General features: G+C 36.5%; 1 protein-coding gene across 2 annotated transcripts; it reads left to right on the top strand.

Annotated features, from left to right (window-relative positions):
* On the top strand, nt 1-24,653 carry LOC132094850 (integrin alpha-6-like). 2 transcript variants are annotated; one of them, XM_059499482.1, is made up of 26 exons: nt 1-286; nt 11,644-11,771; nt 11,885-11,964; nt 12,061-12,322; nt 13,917-14,048; nt 14,125-14,338; nt 15,558-15,751; nt 15,845-15,939; nt 16,883-17,010; nt 17,099-17,188; nt 17,272-17,333; nt 17,647-17,816; nt 19,134-19,277; nt 19,387-19,502; nt 19,748-19,898; nt 20,143-20,226; nt 20,295-20,374; nt 20,456-20,533; nt 21,608-21,710; nt 21,797-21,976; nt 22,076-22,177; nt 22,276-22,386; nt 22,479-22,577; nt 22,691-22,816; nt 23,645-23,760; nt 24,037-24,165. In XM_059499482.1, the coding sequence occupies exons 1-25, from the start codon at nt 105-107 to the stop codon at nt 23,744-23,746; spliced, it is 3,213 nt and encodes a 1,070-aa protein (XP_059355465.1). In that variant the 5' UTR covers nt 1-104; the 3' UTR covers nt 23,747-23,760; nt 24,037-24,165. The 2 variants fall into 2 exon arrangements, with proteins under 2 accessions (XP_059355465.1, XP_059355464.1); XM_059499481.1 differs by lacking the exon at nt 23,645-23,760 and having other exon boundaries at nt 24,037-24,653.
* The last annotated feature ends 944 nt before the right edge of the window (nt 24,654-25,597 follow it).

The following is a 25,597-nucleotide window of genomic DNA, read 5'->3' as shown; positions in this document are numbered from 1 at the left end:
CACTGAGCGCAGTGCAGTGCGGATTACAGCTTCTGTCCTCTCAGTGCTACGGGAACTACCCCAAAACAAGGGCTAGATTCATACAACCGCATTAATTACAGGCAATGGGGCTCTTTGACGAGGGGTTCTCTCTGAACCTGTGCATTTTTTCGTTGCTCTTATGGACTTCTACAAGTGCATTTAACCTGGACACGCAAAACGTCCTGAGGAAGAACGGTCAGCCGGGCAGCCTCTTCGGATTCTCTCTCGCCTTGCACCGGCAGCTCCAGCCGTATGATAAACGAATGTGAGTAGAATCAGATGTTGTATATCGATGCTGATCATTGACGGACCGGGAGTCTGATCAGACGCGCGCGCTTTAGGCGCTCCAGACCCCCTTCATCTTTCGTTCATCCTGCACCTGTGCCGTGCACCTTCTGTCTCCTCTACTGGGACAAGAAACGATGCGTTCAGTAGTCCAACAGTTCGTTAAGAATAAACTCTTTCTGAATGCTGAGATGTTAGTGATTGTATGTCGGAATGGTGATTAGGGCATCAGTCTGCATGTGGGGGAAGGCAAGCTTACAGACAACTTAACAATCCCCAACGTGATGCGACAAGTCACCAATGGACAATGGCTTTTCACACTCAAAGAATTCAAAGAGCAGTATCACAAAGTCTGATCTTAAAGGAAAAGATCTTCAGGGGTTATTTACAGCATTTTATATTAAGCAACGAATCTACACTACATTATATATATATATATATATATATATATATATATATATATATATATATATATATATATATATATATACATTTTTTCTTTTTCCTTTTTCTTTATTGGCTGAATATGGGTTTTCAGTTGATTATAATGTTATTTGTAGATTTAAAAAGTTGTAAAAAGTTACAAAAACCTATTTTGAAATTTGTAGTTGGTGCTGTTTTGTCTAAACCACATCCAGTGGTGCCACAGAAGAACCAGTTTGGGTTCATTTTAGGATCAGCTCTTAAAATAACTTTCCCATCCCTTATCATGAAGACATTTTAGACATTTTATTTTGGATGCTAAAGGTACCACATGGAATCATTGATTCCAATAGAGAATCATTATTTTAAAGAGTGTATCTGCCAGAAGTCATTAATAATATTGATTTATCATGCATACCAGCTTGTCTTTTACCTTTGTTTAGTTTTTTATAGTCAGATTGTTCATTTGGTTTTCAGTTCAGTTCTTTAAACCTCTTTCAGTAAAGGTTTGGATACTATGGTCAGAGGCTGTAAAACATCTGTCATGATGGGGCACTAAAAGAATAACTCGGGGCTCCTTTTTGAACAAGTCTGAAATGTAAATTGGCAACTGGGTGGCTACTTCATATGAATTTGTACCATCTCATTTATACTAAATTTAGACACCATTTCTCTGCACAGCTTAAAAGATTTGAGATTTGCAAGTAAACAGAAAGGCTGAATGATTTACTTAAGAGTCCGAGTGTGCGGAGGTCACTCAGGCATTTCTGCATGTGTCTGTTTGTTCATTTGTGAGTGTGTTTAAACAGTTGTGTGAAATGAACAAGTGTGAGTTTTCTTTTGTGTGTGGTGAAAGACACCTGTTTACAGCATCTATGTGTAGCACTTTCTGTCTGTTTGCCTTTCTATTTATGTGCATGTCTAGGCCTTTTCATATTTATTCCCATCTCATGTGGATTTGTTGATTCTTGCAGGGTTAGTTGATTGTGTGAATAATGTATGTGAATCAGTTTCTGCTGGGGCTCAGTCATTGGGTCTCTGCCAGACTGCTGCTAGCAGCACAATGGTCCACACAGGTCGTTTACAGGGTGAAAGCAGTATCTGATACACTTCATGCACTGTTTCTCTCAGATCACTACACATTATTAATACCCATGTGAGACTGAGAGTGTGACGAGTGTATAAGAAGTACATTTGCAGTTGGTGCTGTTATGTCTAAACCATATCCAGTGAGAAAAATGGTGGGTTCCTCAAATAACTTCATGATCTGAGTTCTTAAAAGAACCATTGTTCAGTGTTTTCATCAAGACATCGGCTGCTTGGGATTCTACAGCAGTTTGCCGGTATTTTCTCTGTTTACCCCAAAAGAGGATCAGTTCTGTGAGGTTAAGGTTAGGTACATAGTAGCAAGGAAAGGAAATATGTTTCAGACAGTCTTATTGCTTCAGTTACAATGTACAATTTTGTACTGTGCCTCGTTCTGTGTAGCGCTCTCATGTGTGTGAACAGAGCTGAAGGCTGGTGGTACGAGTGCAGTGGGCTCTGGGTGTTGAAAGCCCATTTGTGCTGCATGACTGCATTTCCCTTAGTCAGTGCTAGAGCAGTTTTCACACTGAGAAACTGCTTTTTTGCTATCTTAAGTGTGAAAATGGAAACTTAGTGCCACACAAAAGCTCTTCCTTCCTCTCATTCATGCAGCTTCCTGGGGTGTGCGGATGACCAGTGTTCATCTGCTCTTATAATATATTAGAGAAAGCCAATTTCCGAAAACAAAACTAATGAACAAAAAGAAAAAGCAAAAGACATCTCTGATGCTGTGAGAATCCAGAGCGGTGGATGAACAGGTTGGCATTTGTCTACACTGGAGCAGGAGAAATCAGGGAATATGTACACCAGGCCATCTGTGCTCATGTAACTTGAGAGATAGATCGCTAGAGGCCCCTTTTCTTCCTTTTCTTTTCTTTTTGTGAGAATGATGGCTACTAGTTCTGTGAATGTGTTGGTCTCCTCAGGTGTGTGTAGATTTGTAGCCCAAGAGATTTTAGTGATTTTATTTTTGTAACAGTACCCAACTGTTTCCTGGTTTACACTACTCTACAGATGAATAATAATAATAAAAAAGTGTTTATTTAAGTGTTTATAAAAGTGTTTTTTTTTGTGGTTTTATCAAAATGAAAATTTTAGGCTAAAACTGAAGCTGGTTCAATGAGGCTATAACTGGTGATTTTTACATAATGCAATCACAGATGTAGCTTAAAATTATGGGATGCTAATTAGGCTCTCAATAAAGGCAAGTGCATCTATGCAACCTATGCAATAATGGGAAAATAACTGTACATATCAAATTAGGAAATCCAAATCCAGATGGAACTTGTAAACGTTTGAATGTTGACTTAGAAAATACTTCAAGGAGATGTTTTTTCCACTTGTATTAGATCACACATCTGATGTGTCTCATCAACCACAAACACCTGCAATGTAGGTGTGAAAGATCAGGCAAGGTACCACAGTCATGATATTGCATTAAATATCATGTGTTCAAAAATAGCATATAAAAATATTTAAAAATACATTTCGCCAAGTATCTTGAGAGATGTTTCCATTTGAGAAATGTTTTATCTGTCACACTCATTTTCTGTGTCTTTATGTAATCCCAAATGAACTTGATGATCTTGAGATCATATTTCTGTGTGGACCATATCACCTAATGTCAACTGCTTATAAAAATCACATCAGATTATTTCAATTAATAGCAAAACTGATGATTGGATTTGGAAATGTAAACTGGGTTTTCCTGCTGGCATACCAAAGCAAAGGATAAATGTTTTAATTCTTTGGTGAACAAATTTGGGTATAGGTTATATATAGTATATTATGTAGAAAAGCGATTTCACTATTCGATTAAGGGCTGCACGATTAAGGAAAAAATCTAATTGTGATCAAATTTGTAATTGTGACAATGGGCGTAGCCAGCTATGAGGTCACCGTGGTCCGGGCCTTGGTAAATTTTTCATGTTCGAAAATAAAATGTGTTCTCTGATTGACTAATTTGCTGCTAGACTCCTCATATGAATGTTTGCATGTATAATTCAGAATGTTTAGTGTCCGTGGTACGAAAATGATCGCTGCGAGACGCTTCCGAAGTGAACGAGTCTTCAGAGAGTTGTGAGCGAGAGCACGAGATCTAGCCTCTTTGTTGCCAGATCCAGCTATTGTATGCATTTTTGACTTGTTTTTCCACTAAATTTAACACTTTAGGAAGCTAATAAAGTAGGAAGTTGCGGTAACGATAACCTTATCTAATTTCCCAAAAAATTTTTAGAAAAAAATTTATTTTATTTATTTATAGGTTTTTGTTTATTTTAATATCAACATCTGGCAACACTGCATCACCAGCATTAGTAGACACTAAGTGCAAATATCTGCTATTTATACTACTTACTGCAAATAGTGGCAATTATCTGCACCTCAGTATTGTAGTATATTATAAAACAGTATGCAATAATAACTAATTGAGTCTAATTAAATGGATGTCACCTTATTGGGACAATAAAGCCCACCCTACACCTACCTTTAGCTTTTTGATTATTTACTTAATTTTCATTGAAAATAAATGCTTTTCTGATGTGAAAAAATTTAGCCAAATGGCGAATTCGAACCCGGGTCAAACATGTCAAATTATGTGTGACTCAAGCTTTACTTTCTATGCCACTGAAGCTGGTTGTCTAATATTGTCTTTTGTAATATTGACTATCCGAAAACAACACGTTTGGTGGACAGTATGTATGTTTGCATGAATAATAAAACAACTGATAAAATTATCCATTCCATAAATATAGTATTAACAAACTTTGATGCAATAAATAGGGTATGATTTAAAAATGATCATCCCTCCAAAAACATTTACATTTCTGTCTCTTTTCAAGTGTTGGTGTATATAATTAGTTGTATTTATAGGGGTTATTATAGCACAGTTCTATAATAAGGGGGTTATTATAGAAACCCCCTGGACCTCACTAATTTTCAAAGCCTGGCTACGGCCATGATTGTGACTTAAATGCAATTAAAAAATCCATGTCTGATGGGATTGTTTGTAGGGCTGTGCAATGAAAGAACACAGTGCTTCACTCTGAAACACCCAGTGCATATATTTATTTAATTAAATCACAGCTTGATGTTGTTATTGCACTGAGCCATAATTTCATTTTTTCTTTTTTTGTTATTGCACAACCCTAAGCCAATTAGTTAGTTGTTGCTTAGCCAATTAGTTGAGTATAGTTGTCATTTTCTCCTTCTGGAGTGCTAATGAGCTCCTCTAAAGGTCACTCCATCGCATTCCTTTGACACTTATTCCAGACTCCATTTCCCATAACCCCTGCCTAGGAACTGATTACCCACACCTGTTTCCAATCAGGAGGACTATGGACAATAAAGCTGGACACTTTCGCACACTCATCGCTGAGTATTGTTTGGATGTCTATTGCCTGTAACGTTTTCTAGTTTGTGTGTTTTTCTGCTGCTGGTACCTTGCATTGCCTTTGTGTTTTTATGATTGTTTCGCTGCCTGTCCTGACCCTTGCCTGTTTACGGATTACTCTTTTGTCTTCGTCTGGATATTACTGCTTGCTGATTCTGCAACCTTCTTGTCTACAATAAAGCCCAAATTTGGATCCATAATTGCATTTTTCACACTTGACATCCTTTAACATTTTAATAGTGACCCATTCCTACCTTAACACCCAACATAATACAACAAAGACGTAACATCTCACAAGACAGTTCAGTTTAACTAACCACAGCCATCACAATGCAGCACACACATCACACTACAGCGCAAAACCCAACACAAGAAGTCAGTATTGATCATCTCAGACAACTGCAGCGATTGCGCTGCTGGATCATTTTGAAAAAGACAAATTTGTAAAACAGTTGCGCAGCTCGTGATTGTGAGCTCTCTTTGAGCAGTGTTTGGGACACACAGCAGCTGCTGCAGCTTTGGCACGGATGCTTTTGGACTGTGTGTAACAGTTTGAGAATTAGTGAAAGGTTATGGCTGTGGTATATTTTCTAATGGAAAGATGGAAAGGTCTGCATGACTAAAGTGATGAGCAGAGACAGCTGAGTCTGGGCATCTCTCCCCTTCAGTGATGAAGCAGCGGTCTGAAACAGGTATTAGCTGAATCACTGGATAAGAGTGCGCGGGATGAATATATTTACAGTGAGACTGTAGAAATGTGACAGCTGGGAGAGATTCTACAGCAGTAGTTGAATCATTTCAATCTGTTTTTACACTGATGTCAAAACTGACTCATTTGTTACTGAGTTTGCTTAAGTCTTTTTTATTCAATTGCTAATGAAAACTTTTTACACCACAGAAAGAGCAAAATTAAGTATTGCTTGGTAATTGTTTAACCGAAAATGGTATTATCTAATTGTTTACTTAAATTTAAAAGCTATCAGCTTTCAACCTAATTCATTGCAAACCTTTCTATCAAAGTTATCTGACATTATCAAGATATATATATATATATATAGGAAAGAATGCCAGTTTTTATAATACACAATATTACTTTGATATATAATTGTTCGTACTGTGCTTGCTATAAAGAACTTTGGTCAAACTCTCCATCCTTACACTGGAGTGTTAGCAAGTTTAGTGGCAAAAAAAGTTTTCCTGCCGAGGTGAAGCAACTGTAGGGCATGTAAGCGACAGATTGCAGCCAGCTGCAGCCAGCTGTGAGTATAAAGAATAAAACACACACACTGACCACTGTCAGTTTACTCTTGTTAATCATAACTGCTGCAGTTTGTCTGCATATGTCAACTCACACACAAAGACAGACGTTAAGTCAAATTACATCTACTGAAAATAAAATAAACAATAAAGAACTTGTAAAATAAAATATGAAGAAAGAAGAGTTTTGTAGATTGTATTATTGTCTAGTTTAACAACTGCATGAATTTCAAACACAGATTTGGAATTAGAATGTTTTCTATTACAAATAAATCTGTTTAGATGATGGAGTAAAGATAATCATGGATATGCATTGAGGACATTCAGACAAAGCTATCGAGAAGTCATTGTTTATAAGGGAATTTTGCTCAGTCAGACTATAAACTTGGTGACCCTGATTAAATAAACCCTTACTGCCAAGAATGACATGCTTAGACTAATTAAACTCAACATTTTCTCAAAACAATGAACTGCAATTCATGCCTGAAAATAAGACAGGGTAACATTCTGTGTCTTTTTTAGTTAAATGCTGTTGTTTTAGTTAAATGAGATCTTTTGTCCTTCCTTCTATTGGTTGAAAACAGGGAGTGTCAGGTTGACTAGCCACATTCTCCACATTCATCTTTAATGATTTGTCTCAGTCATTAGTCGTTCAGTCCAATAATCACCCAAGGCCAGTCTCCTCAAACATTTCTGTGATTTTGAAGATTAATAGACAGGAACCCAATGACAATAACAAAACAATAGCATGCTGACATCATTAAATCCCTCAGCAAGCATAAACACAACCAACAAATGATCCTATTCAATCCCAAGAAAGAAGAACCTTTTACCATGGTTCAATACATTTCCAGAATAACTACAGTTATTTATTTATTTATTTTACTCCTGTAAAACCATAATTGACAGACACACATTTTAAAGCTAAAATAGTGTATAGGACAACATGCATCATCTTCATGGATGCACATGAATGAAGACCACAAGACTTAAGTGTGCCATTTGTTTTCAGTCATTTCTTTTTTAGGGGATGGTGGTCACATTGGGGAAAGTAACTTTTAAAAGTAATGCATTACAATATTGCACTCCCTAAAATGTCTAACTAATCTTGTCACCTAGTAACAAAGTACTATGTTACATTACTTTTACATTACTTTTGCATTTTGGCAAATGTAAAAAGCCTTTTAAAACCAAACCTGAAATGAATAAGCCACAGGCTGAAGGAAATGTAAATTCAAATGTTTATTGTAATGGGGAAAAATGTTTTCTTGTAAATTAAAAAGTAAGGTTTTACTAGTTTCTTGAAAAAGTAACCTGATTACGTAACTTGCATTATTTGTAATGCGTTACTCCCAACACTGATGGTGGGTAAAAGCACAGTTTATTGTGGTAAACTTAAATTTTCATCTCATGTTTTTGTTGTGGACATTCATAATAGAAAAATATGAGTGACAATGCCTATTATCCTGTGAATACAAGGACACATTTCATTCGTCCCAGTATAGTAAGCCTCTGGTGGTCTACATGCTGATCTGAATAGACTCACCATGGAAAGTAGATTAAGGGGCATGGGTGCACAGATGAAATGCTGATGAAACCTCTCAACACCATAATGGCTGGTCTGTTTCCCATCCAGAGAGCATAGTGTTGAGTACTGAAACTCCAGCGCTGGCATGTCATTCCTAGTGTTGTCCATCAGATATGTGTTGAATTTCCCAACCATGATTGAGAGGAGCTTTCCAAACATCCACCTGCCGCATCTTCGTGGGAATGGACTCCATTTGCTGTAATGTTTTAGCAAGACTTACAAGTAAGCTAACGTAATAATTTATTTATTCAAAATGTTATGTTCATTTATGCAACATAGCCTCATTGGAAAAAAATGTAACTGTACATACAAATCACTGCAGTTTCCAGTTGAAATGAACACTAGTGGCAGTAAAACACATAAAACTTCTATTTCTTTTCACACAAATAATAATAATAACAATAGTTACCCAATAGCTATTATTAACTATTAACAATAGTTAATAGTTAATAATAGTTTCTGGCACAATACAATGTTATTATTACAAAACCCTTTTTTGTGCAACTTTTGTGAACTAATGCATCAAGGTCATTAAATAAATGCATATACTTCTTTTGTAATGAATAATTATTATGATGTTTTAGGATTAAGCTGGCCCTAGTTTTTTTTTTAAATAAAATTCACCAAAATACACTCTATGAAAAATAGTAAATAGCAAACAGATTAACGCAGTATTACAACTAAATTATGACTTTACAAAAACAGTGCAAAAATAAAACAATAAATATGAGAACATATGATAAATACAGCTATTTAGCAAAATTTTAAAATTTAAAATTTAAAATTTTCACAAATTGTTAGTACAGTAATTACTTTCCAGATGATAATTTACATTTATGCTTTTGGAAATGGATTGTTAAGGAACATACAAACAGTGTTGCTTTAACGTGAATCGCTAGTACACGACTACCTTGAAACTGATAACAATGTCTCTTTTGATAATTGATGACAATAGTGCTTTGCTCTAGTCCCGGTTCGGTTCTCTGTGGCTGAAGAAGCAGTGCGTGACCAAATTATCTGTGTAGCTCGCAGCTCTCTGCTGGTGAAAATAATCACTTCACTATTGCAGAACTCTATTGTTGTGCTTTTTAAAATGTAGTTGCAGGTTGTTTTGAACATGCTGTAAAACAGGACATTTCCAAGGACAGGACAACAAAATCAAGGACTCTTCTCAGAAAACAGGGACGTCTGGTCACCCTATCTTGACATGAGCATCAATTAACTGGTGTAGTAAACTTGCTCGGTAGCTCACCTGGTACAACACAGCACTTGCATAGTCCTGTGACACACAAGTCAGGATAAAAGAGCTCATAGACTTACGGGAGCAATCTAAAATGGCATGGTTGTTAAGAATGTGTGTTTATTGTACGTTTGTTTTTGTTAATACTATCAGTTAGCTTTATAGTAGGTGGTATTATTATTAAATGTGTTACAGCATGAACTATTTAGCGCCATTTAGTTTTGAATTACCTAGATACAAACAGCAACCAATGCAATAAAATGTTGTTGACTGGACATTTCACTTTGAATGTGTCACCAAACAAGAAAGAGGCAACAATATAATTTAGCAGAAATGGACCATTAAACTGATTCCTGTCTAGAAAAAAATAAAAAAATAAAACGGTGCCCACATCTTGTTTTTTTTTATTGGTTAGTCTTAAAATATGTTCCCTGTGTTGACTGTGAGTCTGACAGAGCCCAGTTTTTCATGTGTTTTTCATGTATTCAGTGAAGTGCCCAGAATAGTTGATTCATAAAGGCTATCAAATAAGAAGAATGTTCTGGAAACGTTTCATCAGAATAACAGTTGCTGAGCCAGCTGTTCTGCACCGCTGTGTGTGAAGTGAAGCAAACAGCCACTGTGTGTGCCTCAGTGCTGAGTTATGTCTAGTAAATAAAATAATAATAATAATAAAACAAAAAAAAACACTATAGTTGTGGTAGAAGGCAGTGAAAGAATTGTCCTTCTCTTAGGAAAGGTGTGTCTGGAATGAATTATGGAAAAAGGGATTGGTTACACAGCAGATGGCTATAGGTCATAAGTCTTTAAGTAGTGTAGTGAGACCATGCAGATTTTTGGGTAAGCCGGTTATTGATTTAATGTACAGTTTTTTCTTCTCTTAAGTTCGGACTGCACAAGCACTATTTATGCTTTGATAAACAGTCATTAAAATGCAACATCACTTGGGTGACTCATGAGTTCTCAGAAACCCTGTAGTGGCCATTGCTTCATTTATCAGCTCCCATTGAATTCTTTTTAACATTGATTCAAAAAAGACACATGATTAGGGTTTCTCTCTCCCCAAATCTTCACCTATGTGTGTCTTCTGTTCTGGTGTGATGATAGCAGTGTGTGTGTAAATAATTGATTTGGCACAGCTGGCCGATGTGTGTTGGAAACAGGAAGACGCCCGCTGATGAAATAATCTGTCAGATCCTCTTCATCAAGCACCAGTCTCATTTATGAAGGACTGATACGTCATAATTACTATGCACTACACTAGCAAATAGTGCTTGTGATGTGCGAGAGACTCAACTCAAGCAGGTGGTCATACTACACTTTTCCATTGACTTCCATTCATTCAAATGCTGGAGACCAGAAGCACAAGCTCACAGGAATTTCACTCAGTTGAAGATTGGAGAACTCTGTTCTTTGAATTTGTATCATGTGAAGACATCAGACCAAAAGAAGAAAAATGGCAGACGACTTCTTAGCTATAACAATGCAAATATTAAATCTGCAGGATTGCTTTGCAGTAAAATTAAGTGCATATGTTTATGTTTTCTACACATTGTGTTTTTAAAAACATGCCTCAGAGTATATAACATTTTATTACAGTTGCATTATCTGTAGAAATTGTGTGTACTCCAAGTTTAGTGTGACTGTGGCTTAATGCTCATAGATTATTTATCAGATTTCCACTACATGATTATTCTGGCCAAACAAATTCATGATAATTATATCATTGAAATTAATAATAATAATAACAACAACAATAATAATAATAATAATAAAAATAATAATGGTATCTGTCAAATACACCTTTAACTGTTTTTTCCTTTACTTTTTGGCACTCAAAACAGTAGAAAGGTAACCATATCTATACAAAGATGAACAAAACGACTTCCTGCAGACTGCAGTCTAACACTTTTTTAAATGTGGGAAGAGTGTCTGTGACTTTTGTCTGTCATTTAGTGTGTAACATAAATGTACACAGCAGTAGTAGCTACACACTGCTTCTTCTTCCTCTTTATTTATTCATTTAAGTAGTTCGTTACTGTAGTTTCGTTGTATGATGACTGGCAACCGGCAAAGTGCAATACCTCCATCATGTTGGAGGGTCAATCAGATAGTAACTAGCACCAGATTATTTGTGATATCAATATGTGTAGTATCAACATGATTTATCGACATGATAGTCTCATATGGAGTATTTTTATGGGTGTTGTCAACATCTTGTCACAGTGAATTCTGGGATTGCCTTTTAAAACATAGGATTTTTGCATTGCTGGTGAAAAATCGGCCATTGTTGGAAGTTACTGAAGAAAAAAAAAGTGATTCATAAATTTTTTTACTCATTTCTCCACACAGATTGTTGATCGGTGCTCCCAAAGCCACGGCTCTATCCAATCAGGGAGCAAACATCACGGGTGGGCTGTACAGCTGTGACATCACCACCCATCCTGATGACTGCACTCGAGTGGACTTTGACAATGATGGTACGCAGAAAGACAGGAGTCTCACAGATTTAAAGATGCTTGAACTGGAGATTTGGTTCATTGGTTTCCATGCTTAATCATGACTTGGTTTCTGTTCATGGTGACTCTCACAGTTGATGCTCGTGTGGAGAATAAGGAGAACCAGTGGATGGGTGTAACTGTTCAGAGCCAAGGACCTGGAGGCAAGATTGTGGTACGTCAAGAACACAGTCTCCATTAACTGATTTATTATTTATCACACAATGTCAATATCAGCAGCGCAGAACTAGCTTCTTTCTTTGTGTCTCAGACATGTGCCCATCGCTACCAGCGCCTGCTGTTCCCCAACACCCCCCAAGAGGCGCGTGACATCACGGGACGCTGCTACATGCTCAGCCAGGACCTGAGCATCGACAGCCAGTCAGACGAGGATGGAGGGAACTGGAAATTCTGCGATGGTCGCACCAGGGGTCACGAGAGATTCGGGGCCTGTCAGCAGGGCTTGGCTGCCACCTTCACTAAAGACTACCATTATGTCATCTTTGGAGCACCAGGGGCATACAACTGGAAAGGTAGAATGACTTTGATGTGAAAAATAAAAACACACACACACAGAGACACATACACACCTATTGGACACGATTCTGTGGTAACTGTGAGGTGCAGAAGATAGAAAGTTACGTCATTTGACCAGACTGGTTCATTCTGAAACTTTTAGCAGAAATATGCTTTGACTCACAGGTCACTGTTTTGACATTTGGCAAGGTCTTAGACACCTCATACTGCTATCATTGATTTACAATGATGGACTAATCCATAAGAATAGCCAGTATTTTTACTTACTGTACATGTTTTATATGTATTGTGACCCCCACTGGTGAGGAGGAGCACTGCAACATCTCTTATTCAATATATTCGTAATTCACACAAATATATTCCCTTGTAGAAAAAAAGGTACATAGTTTTTAAAGCATACTTTTACAGAAATGATATACTTAATATAGATATACTATAAAAGAATATACTTAAGTACAAATTGGATGTAAAGTTTTCAGACACTTAATTGTGTGTTAATTGCAATGAAATTAAAATGTATTATAGTTTAAATGTATATTAAATTTAGAGGGCTCTTTGACACACTTAAGTAGGACTTATGCTCATCTTAATATGTAATTTCATAATTACTTCTATTGTCTTTGAAATATGTTTAAAGTGTACTGCTGAATGTACTGACAAGCACTTGTGGTTAACAAATTTACTTGAAAATAATATGTCATTTTTAAATATATTCATAATTAAACATTTCTCATGATAAAACTTTAATTATGAATATGTAAATATGTAATTGCAATCAAGAATGCAACATGCATTTTAGTATAACATCAAAATAAGTTTACTTCTTTGAAGCATGACAAAAGATGGTTTAACACAATGATTTAAAACGTACTTTAAAGTGAAACTATTAATTTGACACTTTTCAAAAAATGTACTTAAGTGAGTTAAGAAGCAGTCATGAAAGTGTGCTCGCTTTAGTTGCCTTTTATTTAATTCATATATGTGATCCTGGTCTTAAGTCGCTAGGGTATGTTTGTAGCAATATCCAATTGTATTGGTCAAAATTATTGATTTTTCTTTTATGCCAAAAATCATTAGTAAAAAAACAATCATATTAAGTAAAGATCATGTTCCATTAAGATATTTTGGAAATGTCCTACTGTAAATAAATCTAAACTTAATGTTTGATTAGTAATATGCATTGCTAAGAACTTCATCTGGACCTTTTAAGGTGATTTTCTTAATATTATTATTATTATATATAGATTTTTTTTGCACCCTCAGATTCCAGATTTTCAAATAGTTGTATCTCAGCCAAATATTGTCCTAACATACCATACATCAATGGAAAGCTTATTTATTCAGCTTTCAGATGCTGTATAAATCTTAATTTCGAAAAATACCCTTATGACTGATTTTGTGGTCCATATTTTCCATGCAATTTAAAAACTATACTGTATACTTTAAAGGTTTGAAGTACACTACAAGTGCACATTCAAAACAATCAACCACACTTCTTTTTTGCACAAATAACCATTTCTCGATCATTAGTTTTCCTGTACCAGCATAATCTAGTTGTTCAGCGCTCATCCCATCACTTCTGTTGCATAGGTATAGTGCGTGTGGAGCAGAAAAACAACACTCTTCTGGAAATGGGCTTGTTTGATGACGGCCCGTATGAGGTCGGGGATGAAAACCGCCTGGATCCAAATCTAGTGCCTGTCCCAGCCAACAGCTACTTAGGTGAGTGTTAGAACCATGTGTTGTGTGTGCTGTGGTCAGCGCTTGCATTGTGACGTTGACTCTCGCACATGCACAGGATTCTCTCTAGATTCTGGACACAGCATCACAGAGAAAGGCCGACTCGTCATAGTGTCCGGAGCGCCGAGAGCCAATCACAGCGGTGCAGTGGTGTTTCTGCGGACGGAGGGAGAAGTGTCCACCACGCTCACACCTGAACACATCCTGGAAGGACCGGGACTCGCATCCTCCTTTGGATATGATGTCTCTGTGGTCGACCTGAATGGAGATGGGTGGGTGACACGCAGTGTTGGGATGCAACTAAATTGCACCATTTAAATACAAAATAAGGTAACACTTTATTTTAAGGTGACCTTGTTATACATATTACATGCACTTACTATTGTAAAAATAAACAAAAGCAAAAAACAAAAAGGATTGCATCAAAGCAACTGAACAACATTCATTAGGAAAACAGTGTCAATAATGTAAAATGATTGTTAAAGGCAGTTCATCATTGAATTCAGTGATGCCATCTCTGTTCAGTTTAAATAGTGTCTGTGCATTTATTTGCAATCAAGTCAACGATATCGCTGTAGATGAAGTGACCCCAACTAAGCAAGCCAGAGTTAATTAATATTACTCAGTACTTAAATATATAATTACACTGTAACAAGGACAATCAGTTATAGCTATTGAGAATTTTTATTTATTTATTATTAAATTACATTTACTTATGAAAATGTTAATGATTACAAAGGGTGTTACATCTGATTTAATACAAACAGATGTAATTGACTTCTTTCGTAAATTGCAGTGACTGCTTTAATATATCAGACGTCAATGTTTCAGGAGTTCATTAGGACACAGAATAGGACACATGCTTATTAGATAACTGTTTTATTTCCTATTTGGGTTTATGTATATATACTTTATTTCTTTTAATTAACTGTCCACCCCCCCCCCCCCCAAGTCATTGTTAGATGCCAGTGATTCCTGTCATCGCTATGCAAAGATTTGATTTCAAAACAGTATCATAGCGACTAATCTATTTTGTTTTATGGTTTTAAATCAGAATTTAACCTCAGAATGGTTTCAGAGTAAGTCTGTTTTTTTTTTTTGCATTGTAAGTTGCAAAAGTTTGCATTGGCTGTGCTTTAGAATTTAGTGCATTGGTGAGAATGTAATTATTACAATCTCAATTCAAGTGATAAAGGATTGTAAAAGTGATAGTAATCAGTGCTGAGTTCTACTGTAAGGTTAGCACTGCCTGGTTCACATAATGAAAATGATTAACAGTTTAGAAATGTTGAATCAAAACATAATCAAATGTAATCAGTTACATTAATAAAGTAATTGAAAGAGTTACACTACTTATTACATTTTAGATAGAGTAACGTGTAATCTGTAACCTATAACATTTCCCAACACTGGCGACGCAAGATCTGCAGCAAATAAAGGAACGCTTGAAAACGAGTGGCTGGAGTGTGAATGTGATGTTTGTGTCTCCAGCTGGCAGGACGTTGTGGTTGGTGCTCCTCAGTTCTTCCAGAGAGATGAGGAAGTGGGAGGAGCCGTGTTCGTTTACATCAATAAAGCTGGAAGGTGGAAGGACGTCGCTCCCACTCGCCTGAATGGAACGAAAGACTCCATGTTCGGACTGGCTGTGGAGAACATTGGAGACATCAATCTGGATTCTTTTCAAGGTTGAACGCAGAAGTCGGCTTTTAGTTTTGGATGCAAAATAATGACTTCTTTTGCGAAGTTTATGTTTACTATTCTTGCTGCTTGTGTCTCAGATATTGCAGTAGGTGCTCCATACACAGACTCGGGGTCTGGTAGCGTGTACATCTACCACGGATCTGCTGACGGCATCAATACCACACCAGCTCAGGTTAGACACTTACTGTCTGGCTCTCGGTTTGCTCTTCTGTCTGCAGTTTCAATATCAGTGAGAAATTACTAAGATCAAATACTGGTGCAACTGAAAGGAATAAATGGCTCTGTGAGACTTCCTTTTCCAATGTTATCCAGTTTAAAAGGTTTTCCTTTTTCAGCATGAAACACTGGCAAAAAAAAACAAACAAAAAAACAGATACCTACTTGTTTTTATGCATTAGATATTTCATTGTATATCTAATTTGGTTTTGATTTTACTTTGCTTTTGTCTTATATTACTTTGTACTCTTTCTGTTGTGAATATAGATATATAGATAGATAGATAGATAGATAGATAGATAGATAGATAGATAGATAGATAGATAGATAGATAGATAGATAGAGCCGGCAATAGTGTGTGTATTTAGTCTTTAAGTATGTATGTATATATGCGTGTATATATATGACCCTGGACCACAAAAAGAGTCATAGGGGTAAACTGAATTTGAAATTGACACTCATAAATAAACTGAATAAATAAGCTCTCCATTGTTGTATGTTTTGTTAGGAGGACAATATTAGTCTGAGATACAACTGTTTAAAAATCAGGAATCTGAGGTTGCAAAAAATAATCTAACTAAATATTGAGAAAATCATCTTTAAAGTTGACACATGAAGTTCTTAGCAATGCATATTACAGTAGGAAATTTACAAAGTATCTTCATGGAACATGAGCTTTACTTAATATCCTAATGATTTTTGGCATAAAAAAAATCTATAATTTTAAATAATGTTTTTTTTGGCTATTGCTATACCCCAGAGACTTAAGACTGGTTTTGTGCTCCAGGGTCGTGTGTGTGTGTATTATATATAATTATATAGTCTTCTTTTTCTTTCTTTTTTTTTTAGTCTTTGCCGTTAAACAATTAATAGAGTCTTACCGTTCCATGATCTTGTAGATTCTGGAGGGTAGACAGCACAACATTAAGATGTTTGGCTATTGTCTGGCTGGAAACATGGACCTGGATCAGAACTCGTACCCTGACCTCGCCGTGGGCTCGCTCTCCGACACAGTCTTCATATACAGGTGCTGGTAGCTCACTTCTCATGTAAAGGCATTACCTGGAGCTGTTTTGAGATGCTATAGCGTTACATAACACCCCTCTCGTGCGCAGGTCCAAAAATGTTATAAGCATCAAGAAAGATATCAAGGTGACACCAAAGGAGATCGACTTGATGAAGAAAACATGTGGCAACAGCGTATGGTGAGATACTAACATCACTTATAAATACGCTTGGTATTTTGAACACTAATGTTTATGTGTGTTTAATGTTGAATCCTTTTCAGCTTGACCGTAGAAGCGTGTTTCTCATATAAAGCAAAGCCCTCCACCTACAACCCTAAACTCAGTAAGTCTGTTCATGCTCTTATACTGACAAACAATCATTATCTATAATAATTGTTTTTTTTTTCGTCTAAAAGCCTGACTTTAAAGAGATTGAGTCGACATAGTGGCAGCATAAGCTTATAATAAACAGAAGTTATTATACCATGTGGATGCTTTTATAGTTATCGTTATTGTTATCCTCATAGTTATTGTTCTTAATGTGAACAAGATGTAGTTAAAATGTTATTAATGCTCACAGAAGGCAAAATGTTTTGTTGTAAATGAGGTCTGAAGCTCTCGTATGGTAAATGTTTTGTTTGTTGGTTGGTTTGCAGCCGTCTCGTGTACACTTGAGGCCGAGTGGTACCGCAGGAAGCTGGGTCTTCCATCCAGGGTTGTGTTTCTGGAGAAGAGCGCCATGGATCAGGACTTCCAGTCGACCGGCTCTCTGGAGCTACGAGGACAGAACAAGAAAGCCTGTTACAAGACCAAACTCAGACTACAAGTAAATACAGCTTTAAAGTTGGGATGAAACAGAAGCAGCCGCTGATCTTTTCTTCCATATTGTGATGCACATCTGACTTTGATTGATTATCGAAAGAGAAAACATGCAGGGTGGGAACTTGGTTCGATGAATCTGTTGTTGATTGGCTTGTGAGATGTGGGCGTGGCACTCAAATATGAACACACAGGGGGAGGTTTAAGCCGGTTAAAAGATTGGAAAAGTTCTGCATATAGCGCCAATTCAAACGTTTGGGATCAGTCAGATTGTTCGTGTTATGCTCAACAAGGCTGCATTTATTTGATCAAAAAGTACAGAAAAACAGTAATATTGTGAAATATTATTGCAATTTTTAATATTGAATTCCTCTTTTGAAATACTTTAAAATATAATTTAATTCTGTAATGCAAAGCTGTATTTTCAGCAGCATTCCTCCAGTCTTCAGTGTCACATGATCTTCAGAAATCATTCAGATATGATGATTTATTATGAGTGCTGGAAACGGTTGCTTAATATTTTCGGAACCTGTGATACTTTTTTCTTTGCTTAACTTTTTTTTTTTATTTACCAAAGAATCCTGAAAAAGTACTGCAGGTCCCAAAAAATATTAAGCAGCAAACTGTTTCCAGCACTGAATTTAAATCATCATATCTGAATGATTTCTGAAGGATCATGTGACAATGAAGAATGGAGTAATGCTGCTGAAAATACAGCTTTTTTAGTATTAAAACTGAAATTATAAATTGCAACAATATTTCATAAAATGTTTTTTTTTTCTGTATTTTTGATCAAATAAATGCAGCCTTGATGAGCAGAAGAAACATCTTTAATAAAACATTTAAAAAAAAAAAAACTGATTCCAAACTTTTGACTTGTCCTGTATGTTACCAATGAAAAGTCTGTCTTTTTTACTAGAAGACTGAGTTATTACATTTTGAATAAACATGATGATTTAAAAAAAAAAATAATAATAATAATTAATGGATGCATGGACTAGTTGTTCACAATAAGAACTATTGCATGCATTTACAAAACACTATTGGTGAGGAAAGGACCAACGTGAAAAAATTAATCACTTAACTTGGTCACTTTATGACTTTATCAGATAATCCGTTTTTGTTTACAAGAAGAATCATACATCTGCAGTTTTATCATGCAGTGCATTAGTGAGATTTGTTATTTCTGGGTGCACTATTCCTATAATTCTCAGTTTGGAATTAGGAACTGTGGAATTCTGATGACATTCCAACAGCCTCTGTTTATTAACCTCTGTTCTCACTGCATGTTGACTGAGTGGGATCTGTCATGTGCTGGTTTCAGGAAGGCATCAGGGATAAGCTCAGAGCGATTCCTATCGAGGTGTCTGTGGCCATTCAGAGCGCTAAGAGAGGCAAACGGCACAGCTCTCTGCCACAACTAACTCCAATACTAGACTCCACTGTGCCCAACAAGACCATCACCGAGGTATGCTCTTAACATAACTTACCTACATAATCTTATGAGCAGTCAATACATCTTAAGCTCTGTTAAAAAAAAAGTCTTAAGCTTTGATTTGCCATCTCTCCTGGCCTAGGTGAACTTCCTGAAGGAGGGATGTGGCACAGACAGCATCTGTCAGAGTAACCTACACCTGCAGTACAGGTTCTGCTACAGAGAGTCCAAACAAGAAGTGTTTCCTCCTCTACCACTGTGTGTATCAGCAATACATCTCATACTAGAAGCATGCAACACCGACGCTAATATAGCTCTGTTTACACCTGCTGTTCACATCTAATACATATGAGCTGATCGCAACTGAAAAATGATGCATTAATAACATATGTGTAGCTGATGATCTTGTATATAATACTACTATTATATGCCCTGATACTCTTTTGGATGATAGGTTGCATGTTTAAATTTGTTGGTGCTATTTTTTCAAACCGATCTCTCAGGGAGAACGGTGTGCCGGTGATTTCTCTGAGTGATCAGAAGGACATCGCTCTGGAGGTCACAGTCAGGAACAGGAATGGAGATGATGCTCATGAAGCCAGATTGGTTGGGCATTTTGATGAATCCCTCTCATATTCAGGACTCAGATCTACTGTAAGCGGATCACAAGTCTGGGTCTAATTCTTCTCTATTTCATTTGATCACGTTTTTATGTTTTCATTCATTATTTCATAAAAAAATCGATGTTTCTGTATTCTTTTGTTACTTCAATTAGTTATATATTACCAATGCTTTACAGTGAAGTCCTCACAATGAGATAATAGCAAACCGTAAAGCCTTAAATACAACTATTACCAGTGCTATGATGTTGTGTAACCAAACCCCGCTCGTCCTGTAGGATAAACATGTGATCTGTGCTGCCAATCAGAATGGCTCCCAGGCAGACTGCGAGCTGGGAAACCCTTTTAAACGAGACTCAGAGGTCAGTCATAATTCAAAGATGCAATTTTACTCATGAATCGCCATTTAAATACAAATGTGTTTTTGTAGGTAACATTCTATATCATTTTGAGCACTGGCAAGATATCACTTGACACCAAAGAGGTTGAGATCAACCTCCAGCTGGAAACGTATGTCTGAAATCACTGTTGATTTAAACATGTTTGACAGTTTTAAGATGAATGTATACTGATATTTGTGTTCTCATACAGAACGAGTTTACAGCAAGGCCTGGGCAAAGTGAAAGCCAAAGCCAAAGTGGTGATTGAACTACTTCTTTCTGTGCAAGGGTAAGTATTATCATTTATTTAAGCATGCATGTGCTCTCCATCGAAAACCATTGCTGTCTAGGACAGAAAACAGAGACATTTTCTGACTTTCATTACATATTACAGTAACATTATGCAAGCTATGCTGTTATATTCAGTTAATGTGCAGTGTATGCTGTAGTATGGGACTCTTATGTGTCAAATAAGACTTCACTTAAGTCATTCAAGTGTCAAAACTTCTAAAGTAAAGTCCTGAATTAATATGCTGCTGCCACCTCTGTACTCTTGAGTAAAGCACTTAACCTTAGGTTAAAAGCAACTGTTAATATCTACTAATGTACTCTAATTCTGCCATCACTTACGTACCAGTTGTGAAAAAGAAGTACACTTTAGCATACTTTATAGTACCTGTTGCTGAAAAAATACACCTAAAAAGAATATACTTAAGTGTGAATTGAATGTTTTTGGAAACATGATGAGTGCAATTAAATGAAAAAAATATATTACATTCAATTAGCAGAATTTTAAAGTGCTTTTGACCTATTTTAAAGTGCTATTTGTTTGTATTGTCTTTGAAATATAGTTAATGTGCACTGCACAAGCATTGTACTTACAAGCATTTACGATAAACTAAATTTAATTTTAAATTAAAGCAGTATGTCACGTTTTTAAATATATTTGTAATTGAATTTTAAATTTAGTATATTTCAAATATAATAACTTGTTACATAACACAATGAAGTTAAAATTGTAATCAAGTAGCCTACTTTAAAGCAAAAGTTTATTAAAACAGTAATTTTAAAATGTACTTTACAGAAACACTTTTAATTTGATATCATTATAATGTGCATATATCAAAAGTGTTTATGCATATATTCAAACACACACATTGCCTTTTATTTCATCAGTAATGCATCTGCAAGTACCGTTTTTAATATATAGTTTTAAGATTTTAAATGCAATCTTTTAAATCATTTGTACAAGTGCACATTCAATATACAGTTATTTACTTCCATGCATTTCTTTTTTACTGTGATCTATATAGACTTACTTGTGCTTTGTCTAGTCACATTGTGTTTTCTTGCTGTTCGTCAGGGCTGCCAAGCCGTCTCAGGTCTATTTTGGAGGTGAAGTCAGAGGCATGAGTGCTATGAAGACAGAGGAAGAAGTCGGCAGCTTGGTCGAATATGAATTCAGAGTAAATGCCAAATATGTTTTAAAGACTCTACCTTATCACTCGAAAAGCTCTGTTTTAAACTTAAGATTTGATTTTTTTTTTTGCAGGTGATTAATTTAGGAAGGCCTCTGAAGTCTTTTGGGACTGCATCCCTGAGCATCCAGTGGCCTAAAGAAAGCTCTGTGGGGAAATGGCTGCTGTATCTGATGAAGATCAACACCAGGAACCTGCAGTTAGTCACCTGTTCATCTGAGAGAGAGATCAACCCTCTCCGACTTCAGAGTCAGGTACCAAATCCTCCTAATGCTGTCGGATGTTTTAAACTGGTAGATCTGGACAACATTTGTAAGATTGGACAAAGAGTAAACACATCTGTCATACTTTAGGAGTCAACATCAACCAGGAGAAAGCGTGAGCTTGAGGAGCGGAAACCAGCTGAAGGCAGTAAAACATCCCTCATCCTTGACAAACGCAAGCACAAGATTCTGGTAACGAGGCAACGTTATTTCTATCTGTGGTGAAGTTTCATTTCTGCCAGTGCTATAGCACCAAAACAATGCTTGTAATGAACGTTTTGTCCTCGCAGTCTTGCAGTGGAGATGCCAGATGTGTGGAGATCAAATGCCCCCTAGAGGGCTTGGACAGCACTGCGGTCATCATGCTGAAATCCCGGCTGTGGAATTCCACTTTCCTTGAAGTAAAGACAATAAAAACATGTGCTTATTGTGTGCCTTTGAAAGAAGGTCTCGGGTTGTTAAAGCATTCTGTTTTGTGTCCTCTCTAAAACAGGATTATGGGTCCTACAGCTACCTCGATATAATAGTGAAAGCCTCCATAAGTCTGGATGCTTCTGCCAAGAACATTGTCCTTAAAAATTCTGAGACCCAGGTAAGACTTTCCTATTCAAGCGTAACACGGTTAAATCTGTCACACTAATAGATGTAGATGAAATATGGTGTGGGTCGTCCAGACAGCTGGACTCACTGTAGATGTGATGGCAGGTGAGGCTGACCGTGTTCCCGGAGACGGCCGTGACTCCGTTCGGAGGCGTTCCCTGGTGGATCATTCTGGTGGCTGTTTTAGCTGGAGTTCTGATGCTGGCTCTTCTAGTTCTGTTACTCTGGAAGGTAATAAAACACTCACATGCGCATACAGATAGTAAATTAGCCACAAAAAGTTCCTGGTTAAAAGCTATTTGGATATTTCAATTCTAATTTCTCTCTTGATATTCTGTTGCTGTCAAACGATTAATCCAAAATAAAAGTTTTTGTTTACATAATCTATGCATGTGTACTGTGTTTATTATTATGTAGGCTATATATAAATACACAGAGTATATATTTAGAAAACATTTACATGTATATACATTTATATTCTTATATTTTATATAAATGTAATATCTGATAAACAGCAGCTAAAATGATAATCAAGTGCTTTACATGTGCTTTAGTTTGTTAGTCAACACATCAAAACAAGTGTACTTCGTGTACTCTAAAAAAAAAAGATCATATTATTTAAAATGACATTATGACATTAAAGTGACAATATTATGAAGTGCAATTTTTAAAAGTCGACTTAAGTATTATAAGAAACAGTCATAAAAGTGTGCTAGCCTACTTAAGTGGTATTTTACTTTATTCATTATACATTATGTGCAAGTAATTTATATATATATATATATATATATATATATATATATATATATATATATATATATATACTTTTAGGATTTGAAGTACACTACAAGTGCACATTCAATAGAATTATTGAGAAGAACACACTTCATAAATACACTTAAAATCACCACCTAATTAAGAAAAAAAAATCAGCAAAATCTGCATGACATTTTTACTGTCCAAATACCAGCAGATATATCACATGAGAAGATGTGCTAGTGGAATTCCAGTCTTTAGTACAAATGTTTGCAATGACCCCTGAATTTGCCCCGTTTGTAGTGCGGTTTCTTCAAGCGGGCCCAGAAGGACGAGTACGATGCCGCTTTTCACAAAGCGGAGATTCACGCTCAGCCCTCTGACAAACAGTCCACTGAGGCCTAGCTCTCGTCTCCAGGGTAAAACACGCTCGCTGCAGCAGAATGGTGTCTGCATGACGTGTGGCCTAACTCACTAACTCATACATGCTTCGTCAGAAGGAAGGGAATGACACATGCTGCACAGCGTGCTTCGCTCTTTCCATGTCAAGCTCGGTTTTGTTTTGATGGATGTGCCTCTTCATGTCCTGTTTTGTCAAGCATGTCTCCGTGTTCTCCAAAGCACATAAACGCAGAATGATTTCTAATTTGTGTCTTGAAATGATGCTTAACGTGCTTCTGTTCTTTCTCCGTCAGTGTGGATTTTTCAAACGCTCCAAATATGAGGACAGTGTTCCGAAATATCACGCGGTGAGGATTCGTAAGGAGACACGTCTCGTGAAAGATGGAAAGGACATGTTAGATCCCTTGGAGAAGAAGCAATGGATGACCACATGGGATGAGAACGAGAGCTACTCATGAGACTGTCTCTGCGTTTTCTGTGAACAATTTGCTTCCATCAGGCATCTCTAGTTGTGAAGGTTTCAGAGGAAGTCCACCTCTGCGAGTCTGTGAGCCCACTGTTAGAGAGAGACATGGAGATGCCTTTACATGTCCATAGGTTTCTGGTAACTAGAGGGTAAAGACTGACTCCTGGAAATCTCTGGGCTTTTTGTTTGCAACGCCACCCCTTATAAAAGTGTTTGTATATTTTGGGAAGATGCATGAGATGCCACATGCTTTTTTTTGTGTAAAATATTTTACAATGCAGTTTATTTATTTCGTCTTGTCATTTTTTACCAAGATGCCTACTGTGCATGAACTGCCCAAAGATAATTTTTCATGTCTTTTCGGTAACTGTAAATTAGACTGAATGTAAGATTGAGTGTCAGAAGAGAAAAAAATAAAGGAGTCAATGAGTTACTACTGAAAAATCTTGTTTGACCCAAATCGCTTTGACAACACATCTGCATAATTTGTTGTATTTGAACATGCCACATCTCTAGAATGCTCTTTGTTGCCACCCGTTGGCATTAGAGGGGCTTTCAGCAGTTCTCCAGTAGTTCTGCCCTGCTCCTGGAAAGCTATTTTCCTGCAGACTTCAGTTCCAACACACCTGCCTGTAATTATCAGCCTTGGACACTTTAATTATTAATGGTTGAGGTGTGTTCAATTGTGGTTTGGGCTGAAATCTGCAGGCTATCCATGAGAAAAGTTGGAGACCCCTGACTATGCCTTTACCTGTGTAACAAAAAAAAGCTAACTGGGTATCAGGATTTCATCTGTCACCAAATCCTTTCCTTGTACCCCTATTTACATCTGTTTTTTTTCTGCTTCTTTAACCATACAGGTGTTGATTCTCCCGTTTTCTCTGCTGGAAAAGCATGATAATAAGTGTTTTTCAAAGTGTAATTTTCACTCTTTTTGTCACCATATGCTACTAGCTTTCATACACATGCGGCAGCTAATGAGCCAATGATTGCTTGTCTTTGAAACACTGCAGGTCACGTCATTTCAACATGCAGAAATATACGTCGAGGAGGGTGCCTCGCACGATTAAAACATGTTTTATATAAAACTGTGAGTACAGTCTTTACATCTCATGTGAGTGCGTGCCATTCAGATGATGCTTCACAAAAACTTCAGCAGCAAACTATTAAATGCACTTTTAAAATATTATTGTAAGATAGCTATATTCTAAAATATGAATCATGAAATATAAGAAACATGAAATATAGGTGTGTATATACTGTATGAATATATTTTCAATGTATTTTTACAAATGCAGTACCATAACTTATCACATGCACATCTATATATTAGCCTATAAAGTGTATTACTGAATATAAAATGACATGTGATGTATAAAGTAAATATA

Source organism: Carassius carassius, chromosome 19 (assembly GCF_963082965.1).
Source record: "Carassius carassius chromosome 19, fCarCar2.1, whole genome shotgun sequence".
Taxonomy (NCBI): Eukaryota; Metazoa; Chordata; class Actinopteri; order Cypriniformes; family Cyprinidae; genus Carassius; species Carassius carassius.
The sequence above is the reverse complement of the archived record's forward strand: the minus strand, read 5'-3'. Positions and strand labels throughout refer to the sequence as shown.